The 26,018-nt window shown below is 37.3% G+C and overlaps 3 protein-coding genes and 1 pseudogene across 5 annotated transcripts; 1 reads left to right on the top strand and 3 right to left on the bottom strand.

Annotated features, from left to right (window-relative positions):
* Nucleotides 1-407: 407 nt before the first annotated feature.
* Nucleotides 408-11,346, top strand: LOC141817561 (monosaccharide-sensing protein 2-like). Of its 2 annotated transcripts, none has more exons than XM_074705200.1 (6): nt 408-803; nt 1,252-1,351; nt 1,775-2,341; nt 9,141-10,084; nt 10,411-10,598; nt 10,671-11,346. In XM_074705200.1, the coding sequence occupies exons 1-6, from the start codon at nt 801-803 to the stop codon at nt 11,104-11,106; spliced, it is 2,238 nt and encodes a 745-aa protein (XP_074561301.1). In that variant the 5' UTR covers nt 408-800; the 3' UTR covers nt 11,107-11,346. The 2 variants fall into 2 exon arrangements, with proteins under 2 accessions (XP_074561301.1, XP_074561302.1); XM_074705201.1 differs by having other exon boundaries at nt 408-1,097.
* A 1,805-nt stretch (nt 11,347-13,151) lies between these two features.
* LOC141817563 (helicase-like transcription factor CHR28) lies at nt 13,152-16,001 on the bottom strand. Its single transcript, XM_074705203.1, has 4 exons — nt 15,981-16,001; nt 14,355-14,870; nt 14,027-14,236; nt 13,152-13,655 (listed from the first exon to the last, which is right to left on the bottom strand). The coding sequence occupies exons 1-4, from the start codon at nt 15,999-16,001 to the stop codon at nt 13,545-13,547; spliced, it is 858 nt and encodes a 285-aa protein (XP_074561304.1). The 3' UTR covers nt 13,152-13,544.
* Nucleotides 16,002-17,824: 1,823 nt separating this feature from the next.
* On the bottom strand, nt 17,825-23,795 carry LOC141817562 (chaperone protein dnaJ 10-like; annotated as a pseudogene).
* An 838-nt stretch (nt 23,796-24,633) lies between these two features.
* On the bottom strand, nt 24,634-25,960 carry LOC141817568 (auxin response factor 7-like). Of its 2 annotated transcripts, none has more exons than XM_074705209.1 (3): nt 25,388-25,960; nt 25,075-25,262; nt 24,634-24,981 (listed from the first exon to the last, which is right to left on the bottom strand). In XM_074705209.1, the coding sequence occupies exons 1-3, from the start codon at nt 25,817-25,819 to the stop codon at nt 24,849-24,851; spliced, it is 753 nt and encodes a 250-aa protein (XP_074561310.1). In that variant the 5' UTR covers nt 25,820-25,960; the 3' UTR covers nt 24,634-24,848. The 2 variants fall into 2 exon arrangements, with proteins under 2 accessions (XP_074561310.1, XP_074561309.1); XM_074705208.1 differs by having other exon boundaries at nt 24,634-24,993; nt 25,388-25,950.
* Between the last annotated feature and the right edge of the window lie 58 nt (nt 25,961-26,018).

Below are 26,018 nucleotides of genomic sequence, written 5' to 3'. Positions count from 1 at the left end.
TCTCAAATAGGAACATGATTTTTTTATCGATTCTAAGAACAGAAAATTTAGATTATAAAAAAAAATCAAAAAACAAAAAAATTGGAAGAATATCCCGTGTAGTTTTTTTTCCCGTTCAAATAAAATAACAAACCTACACTATAGACAGCAGTAGAGCACACTCACAGGAAATAAATCTATAAAATGGCTCTTTCTTGGTCCATATGATAAAAGAAGGAAGGGAGAGAGAACAAATGGCTGCCTCCCGTAGTTTTCGCTCTGCAAATCTCCAAACCTTGACCTTCCTTCTCCTACTCACGCTCTAGAGGGCGCCAGGTGTGTTGGGAAGCTCACTGGCTCGCTTGCCGTGCTTGGGCTTCAACAGGGGATCCGAAAGAGATGCCTTCCTTCCATTCCTCGAGGAGAGAGCGAGGGCTGATTCATTGATGACAGATTGTTGTCTCATTGCTAGCAAAGGTATTTGCTTTTCGGTCTTTTTGTTGACTTGTATGTTCTTGGAAGGTCTCGGGGCGTGAAAGGGCAGGCCGATCGATAGCCGACATAGGCTCCTGGAGTTTGGAATGTTGACTGTTGGAGGGATTGCATCCTTTTTGGCTTAAAGATCAGACTTTGTGGCGTTTTCTGGCGGAAAGCTGAGATCTTCGTCGTTCTTCACGGGTTTCTGACGCATTAAGGCCTATCTTTTTCGGTTTATTATTCCTGATAAGAATCGTCAGTAGCGATAAGCTTCCAAGTTCCGAGATGGGAGCCAATGGTTGTGTGTTCGGAGATAACTCTAGGTGGCAGATCAGGAGGGAGGCATGGTAGGTTAAAATCCTTGCTGTTGTTTTGCTTCGTTGTTTTCTGGTTTTTATATTCCGCCGACGAAGAAGTTTGTCCCCACGTGGAGACCTATCTGAGGAGCAATCTCGGAAGGCATCTAATCTTCTAGCGTTCGGCCATTTCCAACGAGTCGCTGCTGTGTCGTTCTCTCGATCTGGTGTTACTTCCCTCCGGGTTCGTCGTTCACTCTAGGAACTGGCTTGTTGTAGCAACCTCGTTTGCCATCTTTGAACCTTTACCCTATCCTCCAACTGATCTTGCCTTAGCAGGAAGAGGTATGAAGCTCACTTAATTTTGAGTTTGTGCTTATTGTTGCTCTTGGATCAAGTCGTTGTGTTCATACCTGCTATTGCTAGCAAAAATCTTTATTGAAGGCTTGCCTTTTCTTTGTTTTGTAAGGAAATCTGAGCTAAAATTTTTGTGTTGTAGGCTCGCTCATTACGTGTAAAGATGCGAGGTGCTGTCCTTGTTGCCATAGCTGCCTCTATTGGTAACTTGTTGCAGGGTTGGGATAATGCAACAATTGCAGGTGATTCTTCCACTAGTCACCAATTTTTTATACTTATCTGATGATCAATACCAGGAGTTGTTTGACCAAAGATAATTTGGTCAAATCAATACTGGATATAACAGTCTTGACAACAATTTCAATTTTTTTTTTTCCAATTTCTTTAGTTGCATAAGAAAGCTAAAAATTCTTGATTGATAGTGTTTCTTTCTCTCGTTGTTGTGACATACTCTGGATATATGTTTCTCATTGAAGAATTGCAGTGCTAGCATACATAATAGTATTACTAGTTGGGAATGATAATTGTATTACTAGCTAGGCCTGATGGCTTAAACCATGCTGAATATATTCATACATGAATCTTGTTAATCTAATCCTGTAGTAAACAACTATTTGTTAAGAACTTAAGTTCTAATTGACATTTTCTTATTTATGTTCATTCAGGAGCTGTTCTGTATATTAAAAAGGAATTTAAGTTAGAGACTGAGCCTACCATAGAGGGTCTAATAGTAGCTATGTCACTGATTGGAGCTACTATTATTACAACATTCTCTGGACCAGTGGCAGACTGGGTTGGTAGACGTCCCATGCTAATTATCTCATCAATTCTCTATTTCATTAGCAGTTTATTAATGTTGTGGTCACCGAGTGTCTATTCCCTACTCCTGGCAAGGCTTATTGATGGATTTGGGATTGGTCTCTCTGTCACACTTGTTCCTGTGTATATTTCTGAAACAGCACCGCCTGAGATAAGGGGATTACTGAATACTCTCCCACAGTTCAGTGGCTCCGGTGGAATGTTTGTATCATATTGCATGGTCTTTGTGATGTCGTTAATGACTAATCCAAATTGGAGAGTGATGCTGGGCGTTCTCTTCCTTCCTTCCTTCGTTTATTTTTTGTTAACAATTTTCTTTTTGCCGGAGTCTCCGAGGTGGCTTGTAAGCAAAGGGAAAATGGTAGAGGCAAAACGAGTTTTGCGGAGATTGCGAGGGAGGGAAGATGTCTCAGGTACATAAAGCTTACTTCTAAACATTCTCATTGAGTTAATTCATTTGCTGAGTGACTTGTTTTGCATTTCATGCTTTAGGTACTATCAAGTATCCTATATTTATGTCATGTTTCCTTTAGTGTTTAAACATGCTCTTATTTATGAGCTTAGAATTTCTTGTCAGAATTTCTGGTTGCATTTGTTTTAAGAGAAAAAAGTCTAATCAAGGCCAAAATGAAGGTGTTCTAATTTATTTTACTAAAACTAAATTTTTAATAGATTTAATCGTAAACTATTTAAATTGTAGCATGTAATCCCTCATGTAACAATAACTACACATGGTGTTAACTGGTCGACGTGGCTTGCTAACTTGGTGTCAGCAAATATAGGCATGAGTTTTTGTAGTTGGACTCTTCATTTACTCACTTTGCACCTGGGTCAGATATCAATATTTGAAATTGACACTCCAAGTGGCATTCTAGCCCATGTACAAATTTGTAGAAATAGTGATATCAGACACTTAGATCCACATCTGTATAGAATGGTCATATTGAAGTCCTACTATCCTAGTAAGATGGCCCACTACCGCATTAGCGTAAATTTAAGCTTAGGTTTAAATTGAAAATTCTATTAAAATTTTTTCTGCCTTTATTCCTCACCTATAACTCCATTCGCCCTTCTAGATTTCCTTATTTCGCCTTCTCAATAGGTGCCACTGGGAGCACTTCCTCCTTTACCTTTGAAGGCTTCTTGATGGTTGTTGCCTACATCTTCGTCATCTTTGCTAAGCTCATCTTCCATTCCCTTTCTCTCTTTATCCTCAACTTGTCATTCCTTTCTCTCTTTATCCTCAACTTGTCATTCCCTTTTGCCCTTTATCCTCAACTTGTCTACCAAGAGAAGGTAATGGGTGAGGATCTAATATATTAAAATCATGTTTTCTATCACAAGGAATGTGTAGTTGGTGATTATAATTATGAGAAATATAGTGATGATGACATCATTGAATGGGGATTCGGTGGGTCATGGTTTTCCTTGAGCTTTAGTTGCACTTTCCCCAGTGCATAGTGGCAAGCTCATAGATGTTGAGGATGGTCGACATTTAGCTGATGGCCTTGCTAAGACATGATGGACAAATAGCACCAGATGAGCTCTTCAATTTTGTTTATGAAGGCGATGAGGAGTTTAAGTAGGTGAAGATCAAGTGGTCAATGATTATGAGAGAGGTGAAGAGGTTGTGTAGGTTGTCAAGGAGAGAGGGTCAATGGACTTGAAGGTGGAGAAGATAGGTATGAGGCAATGAGAGAGATGAAGAAGAGGGAGGGCAGCATGTGGAGATTCTTCTTAGTGAGAATGTTGGCTTTCATGAGGATCATTGAAGTATAAACTTATAATTTGTGGATTCACCAATCATGTAGAAAACTAAGAATCTGATATGCAATCTTCATATTATGTTGCTTGACCCCTCTAACCTACCCTCGAAAATGTGAATAAAGAAGAATTTCTGGAGAAATTGTAGAGTACAAGGGAATACAAGAGGAGCCTATTACAATTTCAGTTTAGAGTATTAGATTACTAGGGCTATTGGTTCTGGGTTAAGTACTATATTAGGTGTTTGTTTAAGATTTTGTCCTATATATACATGTAATTGGTGTACTCCATAAACATCATGAAAAGTCAATACAATTTCCCTAACTTCTACATCGTACTAGAGACATCACTTTCTATTGTTGATTAGGGCTAGGGGACCACGAAAATGTGGAGTCCCTGCTCATCCCTTAATCTCAAACTTTCTTTGTAGCAAGCCATCCTCAACAATCTTAGTACCCCCTCCAATGTTGCATACTCATTGCAAGTCGTCTCTACATTTATATCTAGTACTTGTGAGATTCAACCTTGTCACTTGTGAGATTCAACCTTGTCCAATTGCATGAGCTCTCGCATCTGAACTCCTAGCTTCAAGGGTACAATCTTTATACAATAATAAAAAACAATGTAACTTTCCTATGTTATACAACAATCAAAAGCAACTAATGTTCCCCTTTCTTTCATATGATGTTAAGAATACGAGCGTAGGTGCTCTTTGACCTCTAAGCCTTGGATTTCTATCATCACTCTCCATCAGACGAAATTGTGTGCCCACTAGATTAGTGGGGTAGATAATCACCTTCTACTTGTAACTAACACCCTATTCTACTTAATCAGCCACCTAACTTTTATCCTACTTTAAGATTAGCAAGGAGAGGCAATGTTGCTACCATGTCGGTTGTCATTTGGTGGACATACATGACACATTGACTATGGGAGAGGCATTAATTGGGAAGGCCTCATCAATATGGGAACCAGAAAGGCTGTGGTTCTATTTTGGGTTGGCATGACCTAAAGGGGTGTGATGACAACTGGCAATATTGGACACAACAGGATAAACTAATCAGCTTAGCTCGAACCAGGGTTTAAAATCTCGTGCCGAGCCGGTCGAAACGGGCGAAATTTTTCGTTCCGCCCGCCGACCGGCACCGGCACGGCCCGGCACCCGCCATCGCGACTCCGGCGGCCTCCGGCTCGTCGCGCGACCCCGTCGGCCTCGCCGGAGGGGTCGCGCGACACCTCCGGCGCGGCGGCGGGGTCGCGATCTCGCCTGCGCGTGCCGAGGTCGGGGAAAAATTGGGGCCGGCGACGCCGCCGGAGGCTCCGCCCGGGGCCGGCGACGCCGCCGGAGGCGCCGCCCGGGGCCGGCGACGCCGACGGAGCCCCGCGACACTCCGCGCAGCCGCCGCGCGTCGCGATCTTCTTTTTTTTTTTTTTTTTTTTAACTTAGGTATTAATTGGATTTTGATAATCAATTCCTAGCTATAGTTCAAAATTATAATGTGGGGTAATTTAAATAGGCTTTATTAAATCCTATAAAATTATCAAAAAATTTATTTTTTATTTTTAAATATTTATATTAAATTTTTAATTTTAATTAATATATTTTATATTTTAAAAATACCGAAACTATACCGGCACGGTACGATACGGTACCGAAACTGTATCGTTCCGGTCCGGGACCGAAACTCCGGCACGGCTCGATATTTTAAACCTTGGCTCGAACATTACTTTAGAGATAAAACACCAAATGATAGGACTTGGATATTTTTATTCCAGTCACATGTTTGTTAATGTCTCTATTGATAGACCAGCTTAACTAAATCAGCTTTCTTGGTTATAGTGTCTCAATTAATGATTCATTAGCTCCTTGATTTTAGTGTACCCTCTGTCTGGTACCCTGTAAAAATATGTCTGTCTGGTAGGTTTGGGCTCCTGAAGCAAATTGCTTACCTCTTAAAACTGAACCTTGTAAGATGGTCCAATCCTAGTTTAACCTAATCTTGGAGAAGAAAGAGAATTTACCTGTACAGTTATACTTTATGAAGTTGCAAATTCTATTAAAACTATACATGATTACAAATATTCTCTTCCTAATCAATTGCAAATGCTATATTTGCAAATATAGTTGTTAAATGTTGTGGCAATCTCACTATATTAGCTGATGTTTTTGCTTTTTTGTTATTCCAATATCTAAGTTTTGAGCAGATTTTCTTCTTTTCTGTATATTACAAGATATGCTACCAGTGTTTTTGTGTTACTGTATTTGCTTATAGGCATATTTTTAGGACCATCTGTTCTCAAATTCTAAAGGTATTATTGATTAAACTTTTACGCTTTAGTTATCCTTTCTGTGCTTTAGTGGGCTTAGAGCATCAGCATTCATTGGATAGATACAATCTGGTTCCTGAAAGCTTTGAATTTTCTGCATCATAACATAAGCTATAGTTCAACTTATGCGCGAGAATTGAAGTGTTAAATAATTCAGATTGTAATCTTTTATAGCTATTACTGATGAACTCTTCTCCCTAAGAAACAAATTCAATTTGTTTTAAAAGAAAAACTTTATGAAGATTCAGACACTTAATCATTGCTTCTAAATTGTCTTAAAATAATTTTAAGTGGACTTTTTTTCTTGTAATCAGAAAAGAATTATGAAGAAATCTCTGTCTCTTTCATTGAAAAATGATGCAAATATATATACAACTCTATGATCTTTGTCTTGTGTCTAACTTAGGAAAAAATCCCTATAATTGGGTCAAAGAATTATGACTAATTTACATCATAACTAATTTGAAGGATTATGATTTTTATTCCTTATTTTCACTGATCTTTATCATCTCTTTCCGACACTCTCCCTCAAGTTGGTGAATGGATATCGATCATTCCCAACTTGGATACATTTTCTTCAGCAACGATTTAGTAAGAAGGTCAGTATCTTGTGATTCTAAAGGCACATAGCAAAGATGGATCTTCCCATGTTCAGTCTCAGATTTTAAAGTTTCTGTAGATACAAACGTGCTTCATCCGATCATGTTGAATAGGATTGTGAACCACTACTACAGCTGACTTACTGTCACTATACAACTTCATTTTGACTTCAAGTTGAACATGTAAGTCAGTCCTTCCAATTTGAGGCTCCATTGAATTAATCAACCAAGCCATGCCAATGGAATTTTCGGCTTCCCACGCGTTATACGTTGCCACTGGTTTTTGGGATCGGTGTTTCTCCAGGATAACCCACTTTTCCTTGTCCACGAATCACCAAAAGAACGGACTGAAATCATTCTTTGAAATTTGACTCGTTCAGTTTGTGTTGGGTAATCTGTAGAGAATGATTCATATCCAAAGTTGTGATGATGGACTTTGACGAATCCATGGTCGAACACTCTTGGTGTGATCGGGACCATACCATGAAATTAATGAAATCAGAAAAGAATTATGAAAAAATCTCTCTTTTATTGAAAAATGATACAAATATATATAAAATTCAATGATCTTTGTCTTGTGTCTAACGTAGGAAACAATCCCTATAATTAAGCCAAAAAATTAGGACTAATTTACATCATAACTAATTTGAAGGATTATGAAATTTATTCCTTATTTTCAGTGATACTTATCATCTCTTTCTAACATTTCTAACCATGTTTATTTGCATGTAAAATAAAGCAAGTCTAGCTAGGTTTAGTATGATTGGGACTTTCTAATTTGTCTACAATAATTTTATGTGGAAATTTATTTCTAACCATGTTTATTTGCATGTAAAATAAAATATAGTTTCAGTAGCTACTATGACTGAGACTTTCTTATGGATTATATTTTGGAAACTCCTAGGGTAATATAGTTACATCATCTTTTGCATGTAACTTTCTAATTTGTCTACAATAATTTTATGTGGAAATTTATTTCTAACCATGTTTATTTGCATGTAAAAGAAAAATATAGTTTCAGTAGCTTTACTATGACTGAGACTTTCTTATGGATTATATTTTGGAAAGTCCTAGGGTAATATAGTTGCATCATCTTTTGCTTTTTAATCTAAATTATGCAAGAAGAATAAGGAACTGAAGATTGTAACTATTGGATTGCTTATCTTCGAATCTATTGACCTTGTATAAATATGTTCATATCATCTTAATCTCTTTCCTCATTTACACCTTGCTATTCTCAAATATTAGATTTTTTATTTTATCTGGTCTAATAACTCCACAGATTCATTTTAGCATTTTGATCTTTGCTTCATTCAACTTTTGTGCATGTTGATTCCTAGTAGTTCAATTCTGGGATTTATAAAAATATGATGGGATGTACCACAATCGTATAAAGCTTTTTGCCTAAAGGGCATTTAGTGATCAACTTCAGAAACTCTTTTCCATTTCAATCAACCATTCAAAATTTCTTCTTCTTGCTGAATAACAGATTTAATATATCTAAACATTCTGTAGATATTTTTTATATTAATTCCTCTGAATTATTCCATCAATTCTTTTATTATTGAAACTGCTTTTTGTGTATTAAACTTTTGTTCTACTTATCATATAACGTTTAGTTTTTAAATTTTTCTGCAGTTGAAGCTTTGTATTTAATTTAATTACACTTTTAGCAATAAACATAATATCAGCAGCAGCATCACAATTTAAACTATATATTGTATATTCCTATCGATTTTTTCTCATGGTGTTTCTTTAATATTGCAACAGAGCTTCTCAATTGATTCTCATTTATAGTTTTGCATAGGCATGTCCCTACCACCTAAAATGATATATAATCGTACTTGTTAACTAATTTAGATATTTATTTCTCAACCTTTTAGTTAGATCTTGTATACACGAAACATTAGGTACTTAGTTTTAATATTTTGTTGTTAAGCGTTTAGACTATGCTTAGTTATGAAATTTTATGGTATTAACTTGTGTTCATGACATGCATTTTGTGGTTGTTTGCAGACAAAGAGGGTACACAAAGTGTACTTTTGAATGTCTTATAACTTATCTAGGAGAAATGCTAGTTGTGATGTTTGGAAATGTTTGTAATTAAAAATTAAAATTACCAAAGTATCATAAACTCAAGGTACGAATGTTGTGCTAAGTCATTTTACATTCATAGTGTTTATATTTCTCATTTGTTAGGTGATGTAGCTTTGGATGAGAATGTCAAGGATATCACATGATATAGGTGTATATATATATATATATATATATATATATATATATATATATATATATAAACTAGCACGTTTATACTAGGTACTCTTGAATCTGGAATATGTTGGGATAAAACCACAGGTTTTTGTTGCCTTTTTCTTGTATTGCTAGGCTGGTAACCAAGTCATAGCTGATCATTTAACATTTTATGCCTAATATTTTGTGATCGTGGTCTTCAAGCTAAAGATCATGAACTCGTTAAAGTGTTTATGACAAAATTTCTCTTGATTTTACTTGAAACGTACAGGAGAAATGGCTTTGCTTGTTGAGGGGTTGGGAGTTGGTGGCGAAACTTCCATTGAGGAGTACATCATTGGTCCTGCTAATGATGGTGCTGATGATGATCAGGGAGCAACTACTGATAAGGACCGTATCACCTTGTATGGGCCTGAAGAAGGTCTCTCATGGGTTGCTCGGCCTACAAAGGGACAGAGTTCCCTTGCTCTTGTATCTCGCCGTGGTAGTATGGTAAATCAACCTAGTGTACCACTGATGGATCCTCTAGTTACTCTATTTGGCAGTGTTCATGAGAAGTTGCCTGAGTCAGGAAGTATGCGCAGTACGCTATTCCCAAATTTTGGTAGCATGTTTAGTGTGGCAGAGAATCATCATAAAACTGAGCAGTGGGATGAAGAAAGTCTTCAACGTGAGGGTGAAGAATATGCATCAGATGCTGGAGGTGATTCTGATGATAATTTAAATAGTCCATTACTTTCGCGCCAAGCAACAAGCATGGAAGGAAAGGACATTGCCCCAGGGCAGGTTAGTGTTTTGAGCATGAGGAGAAATAGCAGTCTTCTGCAGCATGGTGGGGAGTCAGTTAGTAGTATGGGTATTGGCGGGGGATGGCAATTGGCATGGAAATGGTCTGAGAGAGAAGGTGCAGATGGGAAAAAGGAAGGAGGATTCAAAAGAATATATTTACACCAAGAAGGTGTTCCTGGGTCAAGGAAGGGCTCTCTTGTTTCTCTTCCACAGGTTGATATACCTGAAGGAGAGTTTGTTCAGGCTGCCGCATTGGTTAGCCAACCTGCTCTTTTCTCAAAGGATCTTATGGGTCAGCACCCTGTGGGGCCAGCCATGGTCCATCCTTCAGAAGCAGCTGTCAAAGGACCAAACTGGGCTGATCTTTTTGAACCGGGTGTCAGACGTGCATTACTTGTTGGAGTTGGGATCCAAATACTTCAGCAGGTGAGTTCTACTAGATGCAAAGAAAGATGATGATAGTTCGTCTTTTTTTTTTTGTACAAGGTGTAAACAAACTCTATATAAACACTTACCTTGTTGACGCAACTTGTTGCTCCTTTTTTCACCATTTTGAAAAGTTGTTATCTAATTTCTTTCTATGAGGAGTAGAGTACAATAACGAAGGGGTTTCTTATATGAAATTTGGCTGTGAAAGTGTCAATTTTGAGACCTATAGCATTTAAGATTCTATCATATCATGTGTATCGCGGTAACATATAAAAGTTACTAAATGTGCTGTGTTATTCTAATATGATACTTTGCTCTTGCAGTTTGCTGGCATAAATGGTGTTTTATACTACACACCACAGATTCTTGAGCAAGCAGGTGTTGCAGTTCTTTTATCAAATCTTGGTCTTAACTCAACTTCAGCATCTATCCTCATTAGTGCTCTTACAACCCTGTTGATGCTTCCTAGTATTGGTGTCGCCATGAGGCTCATGGATATCGCTGGGAGAAGGTACTCAATCCTTCAGAAAATATCCACAATGTCATCATTGTTTAACCAACCATAAAATCTTGAAACTTGCAGGTTTCTGTTGCTTTCCACAATTCCTGTCTTGTTAGCCTCGCTTATCGTCCTGGTTCTTTCTAACCTTGTGGACATGGGCACGGTGGTTCACGCTGTGCTTTCGACTGTCAGTGTTGTTGTCTACTTCTGCTGCTTTGTCATGGGATTTGGTCCGATCCCTAACATTCTCTGCGCGGAGATCTTTCCAACGCGTGTCCGTGGTTTGTGCATAGCCATTTGTGCTCTAACATTCTGGTTTGGAGACATCATCGTCACGTATACTCTTCCTGTCATGCTGGAGAGCATCGGCCTTGCCGGTGTCTTTGGAATCTATGCAGTTGTATGCGCATTAGCTTTCATATTTGTGTTCTTGAAAGTCCCTGAGACGAAGGGCATGCCACTTGAGGTCATCTCTGAGTTCTTCGCCGTCGGGGCAAAACAAGAAGCAACCGATTGATTTGTCTGTCTTGGTAATTTGCGAGTCAAGATCGATCTGAAGTGAGGTTTGATCTGCTTACCTAAAAAAGCTACTTCGAGGTTGCTAAAAGGCGGCGATGCTCTCTATTTGGCACTCCTCCATTGGTTTGTAAGCATCAATCTCTGGACATCTCCTGTTTTTTGTATGGTATTGTTGGATTCATTATAAAATTTTCATGAACCAGGACAAAAAAAATAAAGAGATGTAGTTTTTTTTTTCCTTTTCTTTTGTGGAGATGAAAGCCTTATATGCCTCAGAATCTCGTGAATCATTGAGCTGCAGCTGTAAATGCATCGATTTGGTTTGTCGGTATGGTTTAGTAATAACAGAACTATTGTGTAACTTACGATGAAGCCCAAGCGAAGCAGCAGACAGTTATGCATTGTAGGAATTTACCTACAATTGTTATCTTTTGCTGTACTGATTTCTGTGTTCGCAGCTCTTGCAAGTGAAAATTGCCATTTGTTGTGTATGTATGCATCAGTGGTTACATATACACAGACAGCAATATCAATATCAGAGTGGCGTGGCGTTCACGGGTGTGATACCTTGAATGATAAAGCATTCAAGGGAATAAACAGGTTGGGATAGGGATCTATATTTTATAGGTTATCTGTTTCTAAATCTACATCAGTTGAGTTTTGAATTTATCTGGTAGACGAAAAGAAGTGTAGTAGATTAGTCGGGTGAATTTTAGACATTTAAATTATTAAAAATGAAATAAAAAAATATAATACTATTATTAAATAAATCAAATTCAAAATTAAATTTAAATAATTATTTTAAGCTCGATTTGCTCAGCCCAATTATCTTATTTAATAAGTTTGAATAACAAAGTTTCGCTCACTCGACCGTTTACGATCCTATTTCTGGAATTGTTTTACTAACATACTTTTGGAGCACTTTAATTGCCCACCGACTTTTTTTTTTTTTTAAATATCTACTTAAAGTGTTCTAATATAAATATTTTTAAATTTATTAAATTCATCATCCGTCCATCAAAAAGAATTAAATCACTTACCTAACCAATTTATCTAATTCATCAGTTGAATCTCGATAAAACCAAACCAATACTCTCCCTTCATCGTATTTACCTTCTTTCAAATAATTATGTCAACTGTAATTTCTCGATTTACCTTCTTGTCAAATAATTATGGGATCGACCATGTAAGACCGTTGGAGATGACGAATTTCATTTTTTACTGAAATAATTTAAATTCTATAATAACTTGTAATTATATATATATATAATTATATATATATATATATTTATAAATATGAATTAAAAAATATCTATTTTTTTAAAGAATAATAAAGATCAAATTTAGGAGAGAATATTTTTTTAAAAAAAGTGAAATGTAAATGTAAAAATAATAATAATTTTAGTTAAAAATTAGTCAAAATTACTAAATTCATTTACAGTTTTAGACAAAGTTGTAATACTCTAGACACTTTGAAATTGAGTAAATCTATTTAGTAAATTTCAAAATTCAATTCACAATAACCATTTAATATTTTAGCTAAAACTATTACCAAATTTTTATAAATAATATTTGATGATTTTAAAAACACATGCAGATTCATTTCCATTAATATTATTTTTTAAAAAAAAAAAAATATATTAAATTAAAAATTTAGAAAAATTTTATATATACGTTGACAGCCAGAGGCAGTAGATTGGGCTCATCTACCAGCAGATCTAATGGCTTAATCTTCCTCCCATGATTGAAATCACCCCCAACAAAGGCTTGGCTTCTGCACAGTGAGCAACGGTAGACTTGCAGCTTCAGTGCAGTGGAGGATGAAGAAAATGGGATTAAGAATGATAGATTATAAATATCTTATTGCTAAGGAGGATAGAACATCGATGCATCATATTTTCATTGTAAACGTCTAAAATTATAAATGAGATTTTAGGAATTCAAAGGGTGGCATCTATCAGACTTACTCATATTCATCGAGGAAGACGAAAACATTACAGTTTTACCTTCTTCGTCGACCAACAGTACACAAGCCCTCCATGCTCCCGAGCCCACGCCAAGTCGACACCAAGACCATGCCATCCCGCTGTTGCCGAAGCCCCTCGTGCCCTCGTCTACGCGCATGAGTCCGGCCAAGACTTGCCTATAGACTTTAAATCCATGGCTGTCACACTCAAGCACATAGATCAAACCATAAAAGTACACAGCATGTTCATCTTCGCAAAATAACCATTACATATTTACAACTTATCCTCCATCCCTTGGTTGGATCGTGCTATTACAGTTACATATGTTAGCGACCTATGACTACAAACAAGAAAAAGAAGAAAGAACTTTGATGAAGGATGGAGCAAAAACGCCACAAAAAAGTTCAATGAGCATCGCAATCTCATATCCAAAAATATTGGAATCAAATGGGATGATCCACACCAAAACTTAGTCGTGACAGTTAAACAGATATCTAAGATCATCTACTGTGAGCCGGGTCGCATGAGTACCCGTTTGGTCTTCGCCAAATGCAGAAGAAACCATCTTTCTCTTCTCCTCCTGCAAGATGTATTTGTCCATGTAAGAAAACCAAGTTCGCAGTTGTTTTAGAATCAGAAATTACTTGAAGGTAGAATCATGACAAAAGGGGGTGTTGTCAAGAAGTGCACAGAATCTAATTTGTCATGCAGTCTAACAATTACTCAGTCAATAGTTATTTTACTGTAATTATATCTGTTAATATAGACAATTAGATAATCAGAGTGTATATGGTTAGTGAATGAATCCACCAATGATGTAGTCAATAAATGTTTCTTATATAACTTGATTACTGCAATTAGTTACAATGAACTTGGAGGTTTTGTCAAAGCTAACATAAGCATAGCTGTCATTCAAATGTCAGAAAAGAATAATGTCCGTGAACAAGTTACCTGAAGAGCCAATATGCGATCTTCAACTGTATCTTTGACAGTTATCCGGGAGACAGTCACAGGACGAGTCTGGCCAATTCTGTGTGCTCGATCAATTGCTTGGTCTTCGGTAGATGGGTTCCACCAAAGATCAAGAAGAATTACATGACAAGCAGCAATCATATTCAGGCCAAGACTTCCTGCTTTTAACGACATAAGCATAACAGTTACCTAAGAGAAACATGAATGATTACTTTATGAACAAGAAATAGTTTAAGATAGGAAAGGATAGAAGAAATATCAAGCACAATACAGAAGAATATAACATAAATTTTTTTGATTATCTGACCTCTGGATCAGTGTTGAAGTCTTTTACAGCCTTGTCTCGTGACACAAGAGTCATTGTTCCGTCAAGCCTCCTGTACTGTATTAGACTTTCATTCAATGAAAGCTCAAGCAAGTCTAGCATGCTGGTCCACTGGGAGAAAACAATGGCCTTCTCCGGAACTTCAGTAGTCAAGTTTAATTGAGTGGAAGCAGAATCACCTATCATAAGGTCATGAACAGATCTTGAACTTTGACTTGCAATCGACTTCAGTAAATCAAGTGATGCTTTAATTTTAGATGATACATAGCCACTATGGGTGACCAGTTGCTCGTCAAATGTAGAACTGGTAGAAGTTTCGTCATCAAAATTTTCACAGATACAACTCTTCAGGGTACTACGTGGAAATACACAATCAGTACCAAGTGTATCTTTACAACCCGGTGCAGGACACATGTCATCACCAATTAAACGTTCTGATACGCACTGGTAGCAGAAGACATGCCCACACATTGATACAACACCATCTTCTGGTGGATCCTATGAAAGGTACCAAATTGTTAGGCCTCAGTAGGACAACTGTACAATAAATAACTAAACTTATCAAAAATGTTGCTAATTGAATAAGCTTCATTATCTGTCTGGCTAGTAGAAATATTGAATTGTGAGAAACACACAGTAGAATGCAACTAAACAAATTGAATTCATCTTGATATTATAAAGTTCAAAGCTCTAAAGACAAAAAATATAAGCTTCTGCTACATAAAAGAAAAAGGTCTGCCATGGAAGTGTGAGCAAACTTGGAAAACATTTGATAACTAGATAAATAACTTCAAGCCCTAATGTGGATCAACTCATTTACAAGCTAACCTCGATGTCAAGCTGTTAACAGCACAGGAAGTAATAAAATTTGGCAAAAACAAACAAATAAGAAGTTAACATGTGGGAACCCAACCTCAAATTGAAGGTTAAATGGCAGAACAAGAACCATATGCTACTGTAGCTTCAATTGATGAATAATATTTTCAATTACAAGAATCATACTAACTAATGGTCAGATGTTAAGCACAAAATGGGTTATCCGAAGTTTAACCTCTTAGTTTAAAACTATCAATTTGCATCAGTATACACAAGTATTGATAGTACATCTGGTTGACAGAATTAAATGGATAAGGAATTTAAAAGTTATTCTAGGGAATTGAATTGACAATCGATGGAATATGAATAACTATTCCTCAGTTTGGTTCACAAACAATAATTTGATTTCCTACATTTGGTTTGCAGAGAGGTTGTAAATAATAAACAAGGAATAACTTTTACAATTATAAAATATATTGAATGAATGGTCCAATTTCACACTATTTTGTGCAAATAATAAGGGTATTAAGCTAATAAGTTATATCATAAAACTTTGAGAAAGAGTAATAGAAAAAAGACTAAAGAGACCACGGTGACTGAAAATCGATTCATGTCTGAAAGCATAGTTTAAAATCTCATGTCGTTTCGTCCGATATAGACGAAACATTTCGTTTCGCACGCGGACTAGCACCGGCACAAGCATGCCTCCGGTGTTGGAACGCCCTGAGGCCCTAGGGACGCGTCATGCTAGCTCGGCGATGCAGCACAGACACGCCTCGAGTGCCGGTGTACCCCGAGGCCCCGCAAACGCATCGCGTGACCCTGGCGACGCGTCTAGACGCAAAGCACTAGCCCGGTGACCCGCCCGGAGGTGTCGCACTAGCTCGGAGGCTGTCGCGGGCATGTCATGCGAAACAGAGGCTAAGGGCGAAGGTTTTTAACTTAAATTTAATTAAATAACTTAAGTTAATAATTTTAATAAACTTCTAGTTAAAATTGGGATAATTTAGATATGCTTAATTAAAACCTAATAAAATTATCCTATATTTTTTAAAAAATTATTTTTTATTTTTAAATATTTAGATTAAATTTTTTATTTTTAGTTAATATTTCTCTATTTAAAAATACCGAAATTATATCGGCACGACACGATATGGTACCGAAACTTTATCATTTCGATCCGAGACCGAAATATCGGCACGGGTCGAGATTTTAAACTAAGTCTGAAAGGTCAACAATAGAAGTTATTCATCTTCTCAGGCAACTAATTGAGAAGTATCGAAACAGAAGCAAGACTTACACACGGTATTCGTTGACCTAGAAAAAGCTTATGACAGAGTCTCGAGAAAAATTATGTGAAGAATTCTAGAAAAGAAAAGTATTAGGTAGCATATATTGAAATAATTAAGAATATGTATGAAGATGTAATGACAAGAATGAAGACTCCAAGCAAATTAATTGAAATGTTTCTTATAAAAATATGATTACATTAAAGATCAGTTCTAAGTCCTTATCTTTTTAGACTAATCATAGATGAACTCACTAGACACATCCAATGATTGTATTGCATGTTATTTGCAGATGATATTGTTTTGGTAGATAAGACACATGAAGAAGTAAATGCTAAATTCGAATATTGCTGGGAATTCGAAAGGTTTTAGACTTAATAGAATAAAAATAGAATAGATAAAATTTAAATTTAGTAATATTAGACGTAATAAGATGATTATTCAAATAGGAGATGACAAATTGTCTGTAACTGAGAACTTAAGTATTTAAGATTATTTTTGCAAAAAGATGGAGGAGTTAGAGGAGATGTATTACATAGAATTCAAGTAGGAAGATTGAAATGGAGAGCGTCAGATGTTTTTTATGATCGTAAAGTACCTCTAAAACTTAAAGGAAAGTTCTATAAAATAGCGATTAGACCTACTATGTTATATAAAGTTGAATGTTGGCCTATGACTCAAGAGTTGTAGAGATAAGGATGTTAAGGTAGATATGTGAACATACGAGGATGGGTAGGATAAGAAATAAGAACATTAAAGAGAAAGCCGAGGTTACACCTATTAAGGAAAAATTTCGGAAGATACGTTTAAGATGGCATAGACATGTACTTAGATGACCAATAAATGCTCTAGTTAAGCAATACAAAACTATGATAAATATGTACATTAAATGAAGAAGAGGAAGACCAAAGAAGACTTGATTATCAATGATAAAATAAAATAAAATTTATTTAAGTATAGATGATGATATAGTAAAGGATAGAGTCCAATGGCGTACAAGGATTCATATAGCCGACCTCACCTAATAAGATAAGGCCTGATTGTTGGTTGGTCCAATTTCACACAACCAGGAACAATCCACTTGCCAAACTGATTTTCAAACTCATCCACCCATTTAACCCGCAACTTAATTGATTTCTACAATTTATCTAGCCCAACTAGACTTTGTCTCGACCGACCTGCCCTTCTTGACTAGCCCATCTGATTTCTCCAACCCAACTAGCTCACTTAACTCATCTGACTCACTCAAGTTGATTGACTCAACCAATTCGCCTAGCTCAACTAACCTAAGCCCAGCTCGACTGACCCCACCCGACTAGACTAACCTAGGCAGGCTGGTTCACCCATTCAACCTATTCATAGTTATTAAGGCATGAGGCACCAAAAAGTGCATAAATGGGGCCTAAGGCGCAAAATGAAGTAAGATGTTCCAGTATAAATTTTTATAATTCAAACATATATAGAAAATTTCTGGCAAAATAATTCACTAACAAAACTATAGTTTCTAAAATATTAAACAATAATGTAAATATAAAATTCACTAGTAAATAAATACGTTATGTGCATAATTCAAATTAATTTTTTTTAAATATCTAAATCATCAAAATCTTCATTATCTTTCTCAATCATTTCATTAACATCATCATCAGATGTTCAAATTTGCATAGTTAAATCTTTATCGATTTTCTCAAAATTGATTTCTTCCTCCTCCCACAAGGAGCGGCGCACAAACACAAGAGGCTTGCCTAGCTGCGCCTTGTGCCTAAGTGCAGCCAAGCGAGCGCCTTTAATAACTTTGAACTTATTGCTTGCTTGATCCGCCTAGCATCGTCGATCCACTTGTCTATTTGTTGTGCTCATTCATAATATATTTTTGAAAACTAAATAGCAAAAATATATGTTTTTATGAGAATTGAATAGAAGATAATAGTTATTCATAGAAGAGAGCAAGGAATAGGTTGGAAGGATTAGTGGGAATTAGTATTCTAAGTCTTTTTACTTTTTGTAATTAAACATGAATATTTAATGGGAATTATTCTAATATGAAATAAAATAGCATTGCTACAAAACCCCCAATAGCTGAGTTGGTTACGACGCAGCAGAGTTGCAGAAGAGGGCAAGGGTTCGAATCCTAGCGAAGCCAGGCAATACCCTCCTGCGTCGTGACCAACTGCAGTTTCTCGATTTACCTCCTCACAGATAGTCGTGGGGCCGACCGTGTGGGGCCGCTAAGGTGGCGGATTCCACCTTTTTGCAGAAGAATTAGACCTAACCCAAAATCGTAACGAAAACAAGTCGTTTAAAGAGCCGGAACTATAATCAACCCATTTCTAAACGGGAAGGTTACGAGTTGGGCCCAGAGTGAACTGATGAACTGGTTGTTTGACCTACCGATTCAAACTGATGGTTCGATCGATGGTTCAAAGTCGGTTCACCGATAGTTCTTAAAAATAAATCTTATTTTTTTAAGTGGTTGAGATTTTTTCAGTGAGAATCATTCATTTAATAATATTTATAACATTTTAATGATATTAATGGTGTGATTTAATATAAACTAACTCATTTGCTTTAAATTTTCTAATATGGGACTATTTCACCTTTCTAGTGAAGTTAATTTTTCAACCTATTTGTCTTAAATTTTCTAATGTGGGACTATTCCACCTTCAACTCATTATATTTATTAATCCCAATTAACTCTCTTAATATGTCACTCATTAGTCTTATTCTATTTTTTTATCCATTCGACACAACTTATTGAGTTTACAAAGACCATTTGACTTGTATAATATATTCAATAATATTTTACTAAGGAATATAATTTATTCAACAATAAAATTATATACATAGTGAAGATTATCATCGAACATACAAAATTAATCAAAAGATATAACTTGTGTGACATATATGCTTATCACACTAAAATATAACAATGCTAATGTTGGATCAAAAACCATTGGTATCAAGTGCAAGACCAAATGGTCTTGTCTATAATACATTATTATAGTAAAAGTGAAGATAAGTATAATTCAAGGGATCATAACTTGAGAATTATTTTACATCTTCCTTTGATTTTAGTGAAACAAATGAGCGGCATTTCGATATTTTTTGATGGTGGTAGCAAAAGACCCTAAGTTATCCCATCCTTTCTATCATAGCAAAGTTTGTCAAATGTCAACTATTGTTGTAAAGCAAATATTTAGCTCCAGAGGTAATATCTTGGATAAAAGACAATCTACTTTGACTCCCAACTCTTTGGAAGCTCAAATGCTACTTGATGATCGGGTGAAAATTACAAAAAAAAATAAAAGGAATACAACTTTTAGAGAACAAAGTAGAAAATTTTAATACCAAAGGAATTAACAAACTAAGTGGGCTTTAATTCCCTAATACCCTAAGTGGATACATCGACAACTAAAATAAGTCAATGCCTTTTTTATTTTCCCACATTTATAAACTTTTGAATATTTTTAAAAAATATATAAATAATAATCTTGAACCGTAATGTGAACTAAACCGTAATCAACAGTTCCGAACCATGAACCATAACCACCTTTGAAGGTTAAGGGTCTAGATTTTTTGAACCATCGAACCAACAGTTCTAAACCATTAGTTCCGAACCATGGTCGGGTCTAGGTTTGCCATCATGATGACATACCAATCAAGGTTTAAAATCTCGACCCGTGCCGAGGTTTCGGTCCCGGACCGGAATGATACGGTTTCGGTATCGTATCGTACCGTGCCGATATAGTTTCGATATTTTTAAATTTTAAACAAATACTTATTTTCAAGAACTCGAGACCTTTAGCAGCCGATATTTGTGATTTCCGCAAATGCCCCTTGTGTCTCACCCATTCAGCAAAAAATGGCACGCCGAGATACATAACCGATTGTCTGTAGAATCTCTATTCCAAAGGCTGCAATTGGATATTACGATTGAAAAGGTAGAATATCGAGAAACATATAGCATCTTAAGCTATTGAATATGATGAATTCAAGCCTACATCTAGAGGAAAGAGAATTGTGGCTCTTGAAAGAGACACAGCTACCATCCTCCCTAATCTGAGAAGTTTAGTTACACTTTCATCTACGAAGAATGTACTTGGGACTAATTTAGGAATATAGAGAAAATAAATATTCACGAAATGTGCTTGGAACTAAAGGATGTCTCATGCAAGGTGTATCATCGATGAAACATAGATGCAATGAGCACATCAAGTTATAGATCTATCGAAACAGTTGGCAGACACTAACCTGTGTTGGTAAGCCTCTTCGTCTTCAGACTCTGCACGATGGAAGAATCCTTCTTTATCACCAGAAACATATTGATTGAGAAAATCTTTCAAGAACCTAGCAAGTTTCTCCTCTCTTTCTCTTTGCACAGCCTACATGATGATAAAGAGGACAACACAGTTGTGAATATAACAAAGATGTGTAAAAGAATTATCAGTAATGAGCACACTGAATCGAACACCTTAATATCATTCAAAATCAAAACAGTTCTTTACAAAAACAAAAAGAATGTTGTAGAAATTATACAAAATGGATCATATGGAGAAAGTTAATAGTGGCTCAGCAATAAGAGTACATACTGAGGTCTCCCTCTGCCTTTCCAAAAAGAAATTACTTTCTACAATAAATAAGTGTTCTTCATTCATCTAATATGTTACAAAGATCACAGTCTATCAAAAACAAAGAATTTAGTCATCGTAATGACTATAAATAGATCAAATTGTTTTTTTGCACATACCTTCAATCTATCTTGAAGTTTCTCTGAACTGTCATTTTGACTTGTTAATTCAGATGATGCCATTGAGGCCACAGCAAGGTGCCCTATGTAATTTTCAAAAAGTTCACTCCCGAAAAGAAGGGTAAATATGGCTGTGCCATCTAACATATTTTCCCTGAAAGTTTGATTAGGAAAAAGAAAAACTATCAATGAAATAAACCTAGTCAAGTAACTTAAATTCAAGCCCCATTTACTGAAGTCTGATAATAACGTAAATGATTTTAAGGTTTATAGTAAAATAATTAATATTAAAATAACAGATAAGCCATTAGTCAACATCTACTGAATACGAGGGAAAAACATTAGTGTCTCTCAGTTTTTCTAAAAACTGGAAGAGTATAGAGTAGAGGAAACTGCAGAAAATACAGGCACCAAAACAGAAATCTGGCTGTGACAATCATCTCCGACAAGAACATTAAATTAGAAAATTAATACTCATGCAATATTAAATCTGAGAAAAAGAATTTTGTGGGATAGTATCTAACTGAGAACCTATTCAAAGTAATGGAGCAGATATCCATATGCAACATGAGAATTTTTTGGTCTAGTGGCACATCAATTAGGTGAACCAAAAGAAATCAACTACCAAGGCATAGTTAGACTTTGAGATAGTTTATAGTCTACACTCTAACATTTTATTTGATTGATTCCACCAGAACAGTTCTTGAGACCTTCAAATCCATGCCAAGCACTCACACTACAAAAAAACAGTTGATTAGCGACAAAAATAATTCGTCGTAAATCTACAACAAACTTAGCGACGAAAAAAATAATTCATCGTTGCCAATTGACGATGATATTTGCAACAAAAATATTTTAGTCGTAGAATTAACAACAAATATATTTCGTCATCAAATTCATCGCTAAAACTGTTTTTGTCGCCAAATTCATCGCAATTTAACGATGGATTTAAAATTTATCGCATTCCCTTATAAATTTCCGCTCCACGTGATGGGAATTTGGTGACAAATTTTTTGGTCGTTGCCAAATTTGGCAACGAATCCATGATTCGTCGCCAATATGGCAACAAATCGACGACGAACAGAGGATTCGTCGCCAAATCGGCAACGAACAGAGTATTCATCGTCAATTTGGCGACGAAATTGATGACGAATTTAAATTTGTTGCCAAAAGCCCTAACTTAACACCCTCCATTCCGCCCGATACCCAGATCCCTAATCCTTTACTTCTTGGCAGCGGCGGCGACGACGTTGAACGAGGGCTTCGATAGGTATGGCGGTAAACTTCCTCCCCTCTCCTTTCCCCTCCCCTCTTCTCCCGTCTCATTTCTCAATGTAAATTCGGGTCGCCGACCGATGAGGCTAGCCGGTCGAAATGCCGATGAGCCTGACCGGTCGGCCGTTGAGGCGGGTCTAACGTTGAGGTGGGTTTGCTGCTGAGGCGGGTCGACCGCTGAGGCAATAGGCCCGACCGCAGAGATAGGTCGACCGACCGCTGAGACGAGCCGAGCGCGGGTGCTGAGGCGAGCCGGGCGTGGCCGGTTGGTCAGTCTCAATGGTACCTATGGTCTATTCTTCATCCATTTTGAAATTTTAGATTTTTTATTGTTATCCAATAATAGAAAAAGCATGTTTGGCGATTGGCACCCAAAACCCAATTTCGTCATCGTTGATCTACGACGAAATCGATGATGAAAAATGATTTCGTCATCGATTTGTGACGAAAACTATTTTCATCGCAAATTGGTGACGAAAACTTGTTGCATCGCTTGGCAACAAATCTATTTTCGTCGTAGATTTACGTCAAACACCATTTTCCATCGCAATCTACAATGAAAATCGATTTTCGTAGTAGATTTACATATGAGTGAATTTTGCGATAAAGTATATTTTCGTTGCAAAATTATAATGAATTTGACGACGAAATATTAATTAGTCGTAAAATTTATGACGAATCTACATTATTTATCGTAGAATTTAACGACCTATTACCCACTAAAAACGTTTCGTTGCAAAAAATTTTTATGATAAATTATTTTTTTAAATTTCTTCGCAAAAGTTGTTGCAAAATCTTCTAGATGTGGATTTTAATGAAGGTCTCCAGTTGTGTGACATGACTATTTCCAAAACTTAAAAAGGCTATGGATCTGTGAAGAATGAAATTGCTCACCTCGAAACACTTTCTTTACCAAAACCATCATAAGCTTTTCTCTGCACTGGATCACTCAGCACCTGGTAGGCTTCCCCAAGTGTCTGTCCAAAATATAGAATCAACAACTCAACAAACTTCAACCATTACTAAAGTTGAAAACTCACCTAAATTCATTTCTCCATGATAGCACAAAACAAAACGAACTGAACTTGCCTGAAATTTTTCTCCAGCTTTCGGATCATTTGGATTCTTGTCCGGATGAACTTGCCTTGCCTGAAGCAATCACAATCCATTGGGAAGAAAAAAAAACCAGGAAGCTCATAGAACTGACTTCCACCTTTCCATAGAAGCTTTGCGGATCTCCTCTGAAGCCGCCGGACTGACACCGAGAATGTCATAGTACTCGGTTTCCTCCGCCATCCCTGCCCGGTAAAAATCCCTCTTTTGGGTTTTTTTGGCTTCCAGCGCTGCTACTTTCACAGCAAAACGACTGCGTCTTGGTAATGGGGGGAAGAGGAGGAGGGAGATGAAACGTCACATGGCCTAATCGCAACCATTCTCCAAGCTTTGTCTCGCAAGTAGCTCCGATCCTCAAGGGCATCCTCCCCCTCTCCTTCTTCCGTCGTCTTCGAATCCGTTATCCCTCCTCCCTTCCAAGGATCTCGATCTGCCGGCGATCGCCTCCTTTCCATTCCGAGACCCTCCGACGACGCTCCCAGTGGCATCGGGGCCGAAATCCCCTCCGCCAGGCAGCATTCCACTCCGAGATCCTTCGACGGTGCTCCCAATGGCAATGGATCCAAAATCCCCTCCGCCGGGAAATATCGTCTTCTTTGGCATTCCCGAGGACAACGACCTCGTCCACTCCTACAGCGGCGACAGCCAGGACGACTTTCAAGCCCTCGCCCTCGATAAGCTCCCCGAGGTCAAATGCCACTACGTGTGGCACTCCCACACTGAGGCCGACAAGACGGTCGGTTTTCTCATGCGCGACGGCGCCGGCGCTGGCAGTTCCGAGATGCTCGCCTTCCTCGAGCGCCTTCGAGACGCTTACAGGAACGCACCTTCCTCGAATAAGGGCAGGATGGTTTGTTCTTCTTTCCTCCATTCTTGCCTCGCCAATGGGGAAAGATGCGATTTTTAATTAGCCACTGAAGCAGATTAACTGAAACATCTTTTTGCAAAAACTGATATTTCATAAATAATTGTTAGAAGATGAATACAATTCAGTAGTCATGATCAAACGTTAAGCATTTCATCAGTCATCTATTCCAGTTAAAGAAAGACATTCCATTTATTAAGGTGAAAGAAAAAAAACACAACCTGACAAGCTTATCATGCTATCCTAGTCCATGCTAAAAATGGCTCAGCCATTTAATACACTTACCATATTGATTGCACCTACTAATGGCCAAAACAAAAACAGCTTGGGAGAATGCCCCTCCCTGTTTGGTGAGTAGAAAGTCAGCAATTCTAAGCAACACCGGCGTTGCCCTCGTCTGCAAGGTAGTTCCGATCGGCATCTGTGAGCACAGGGAGTTTCCTCTTGGGAGAGAGTAGTTGCTTGGCTTCTTCGGGCGTGTAGATGTATATCTTCCTCACCATCCTGCAGAACTCACTGCAAGATGTTCAAGTGCACCTATAATGAATGTACTTTCGATATGATTCTTTAAAGATTGTGAGGATTGGGGAGCCTTACGGCCATGGGTCGTCGCCGACCGTCATCATCTTCTCATCATCTGTGTAGACAACCACCCACTTCTTGAGTGCAGTAGTAAGCTCTTGCTTGATATTAAACATATCTTCTAGCTTCTGGAGAAGCTCAGCATATCCGCATAATCTGGTTAAGTCCACCGCCCTCCCAACTGCGATTCCTTGCATGTGAACCTACACAAAGAAAGCGGGGCTTTTAACTCTCCATACTTCCACTACTTAAGAACTCCATCAGACGGGAAAATGTAAATAGATTGAGATAAGACATCAATTGAAAAGGAGGATCGACATTCGGTTACCTTGGTGCAGCTCCTGAATTGCCGGTTTTGCATCTCCCGAGATAACCTCAAACAGCACTTTTCTGCCTCATTGGTGACGGCAGGTGCACCAGATCTGTAAAGATTTGATGGTTGTGATTGTTGCTCTGAATCCAAAGAGGTCACTGGTTGGTCCACCCCAATTCCTCTAATGGTAGGAACAGACAGTGTTTCTTGTACTTGGTGGCGACCTTTAGTAAGCTGAATACCAAATAGCCTGCAGCCTTTGCTAGTTTCATGCTTTTTATCACATGATTCTTTGTTGATGTTCACTGAAAGGGCTTCATTTTGGGGAGGAGAAATTTTTGTTGCGAATTCACTAGAACTAGCATTGGATGCTGATGAGAGCACAGAATGTGGTTTAGATGGCGTAAAGAGCTCAGGAACTCTTTGCGATCCAGAGAATGAGAACATTTGGGTTGATTGCGATGGAGATTTCCAAGCACCTGCATGTAATCAGGAGCATGACAGCTACAGGTTGAAGTAACTACATAATGATTTTAACAGGTAATCAGACAAGTATAACTATAGAACTTGTATCATTCAGCTGAGCATTGTTGTATTATTAACTATAGAACTTAATGAATACTCTAATTACTAGCGGTCCTTGATC

The sequence above is a fragment of the Curcuma longa genome, unplaced genomic scaffold, assembly GCF_044706935.1.
Source record: "Curcuma longa cultivar G26 ecotype Majalengka, Jawa Barat unplaced genomic scaffold, ITB_CL_G26_1.1 contig_21037, whole genome shotgun sequence".
NCBI classification, from domain to species: Eukaryota; Viridiplantae; Streptophyta; class Magnoliopsida; order Zingiberales; family Zingiberaceae; genus Curcuma; species Curcuma longa.
This window is presented reverse-complemented; position numbering and strand designations above follow the sequence as displayed.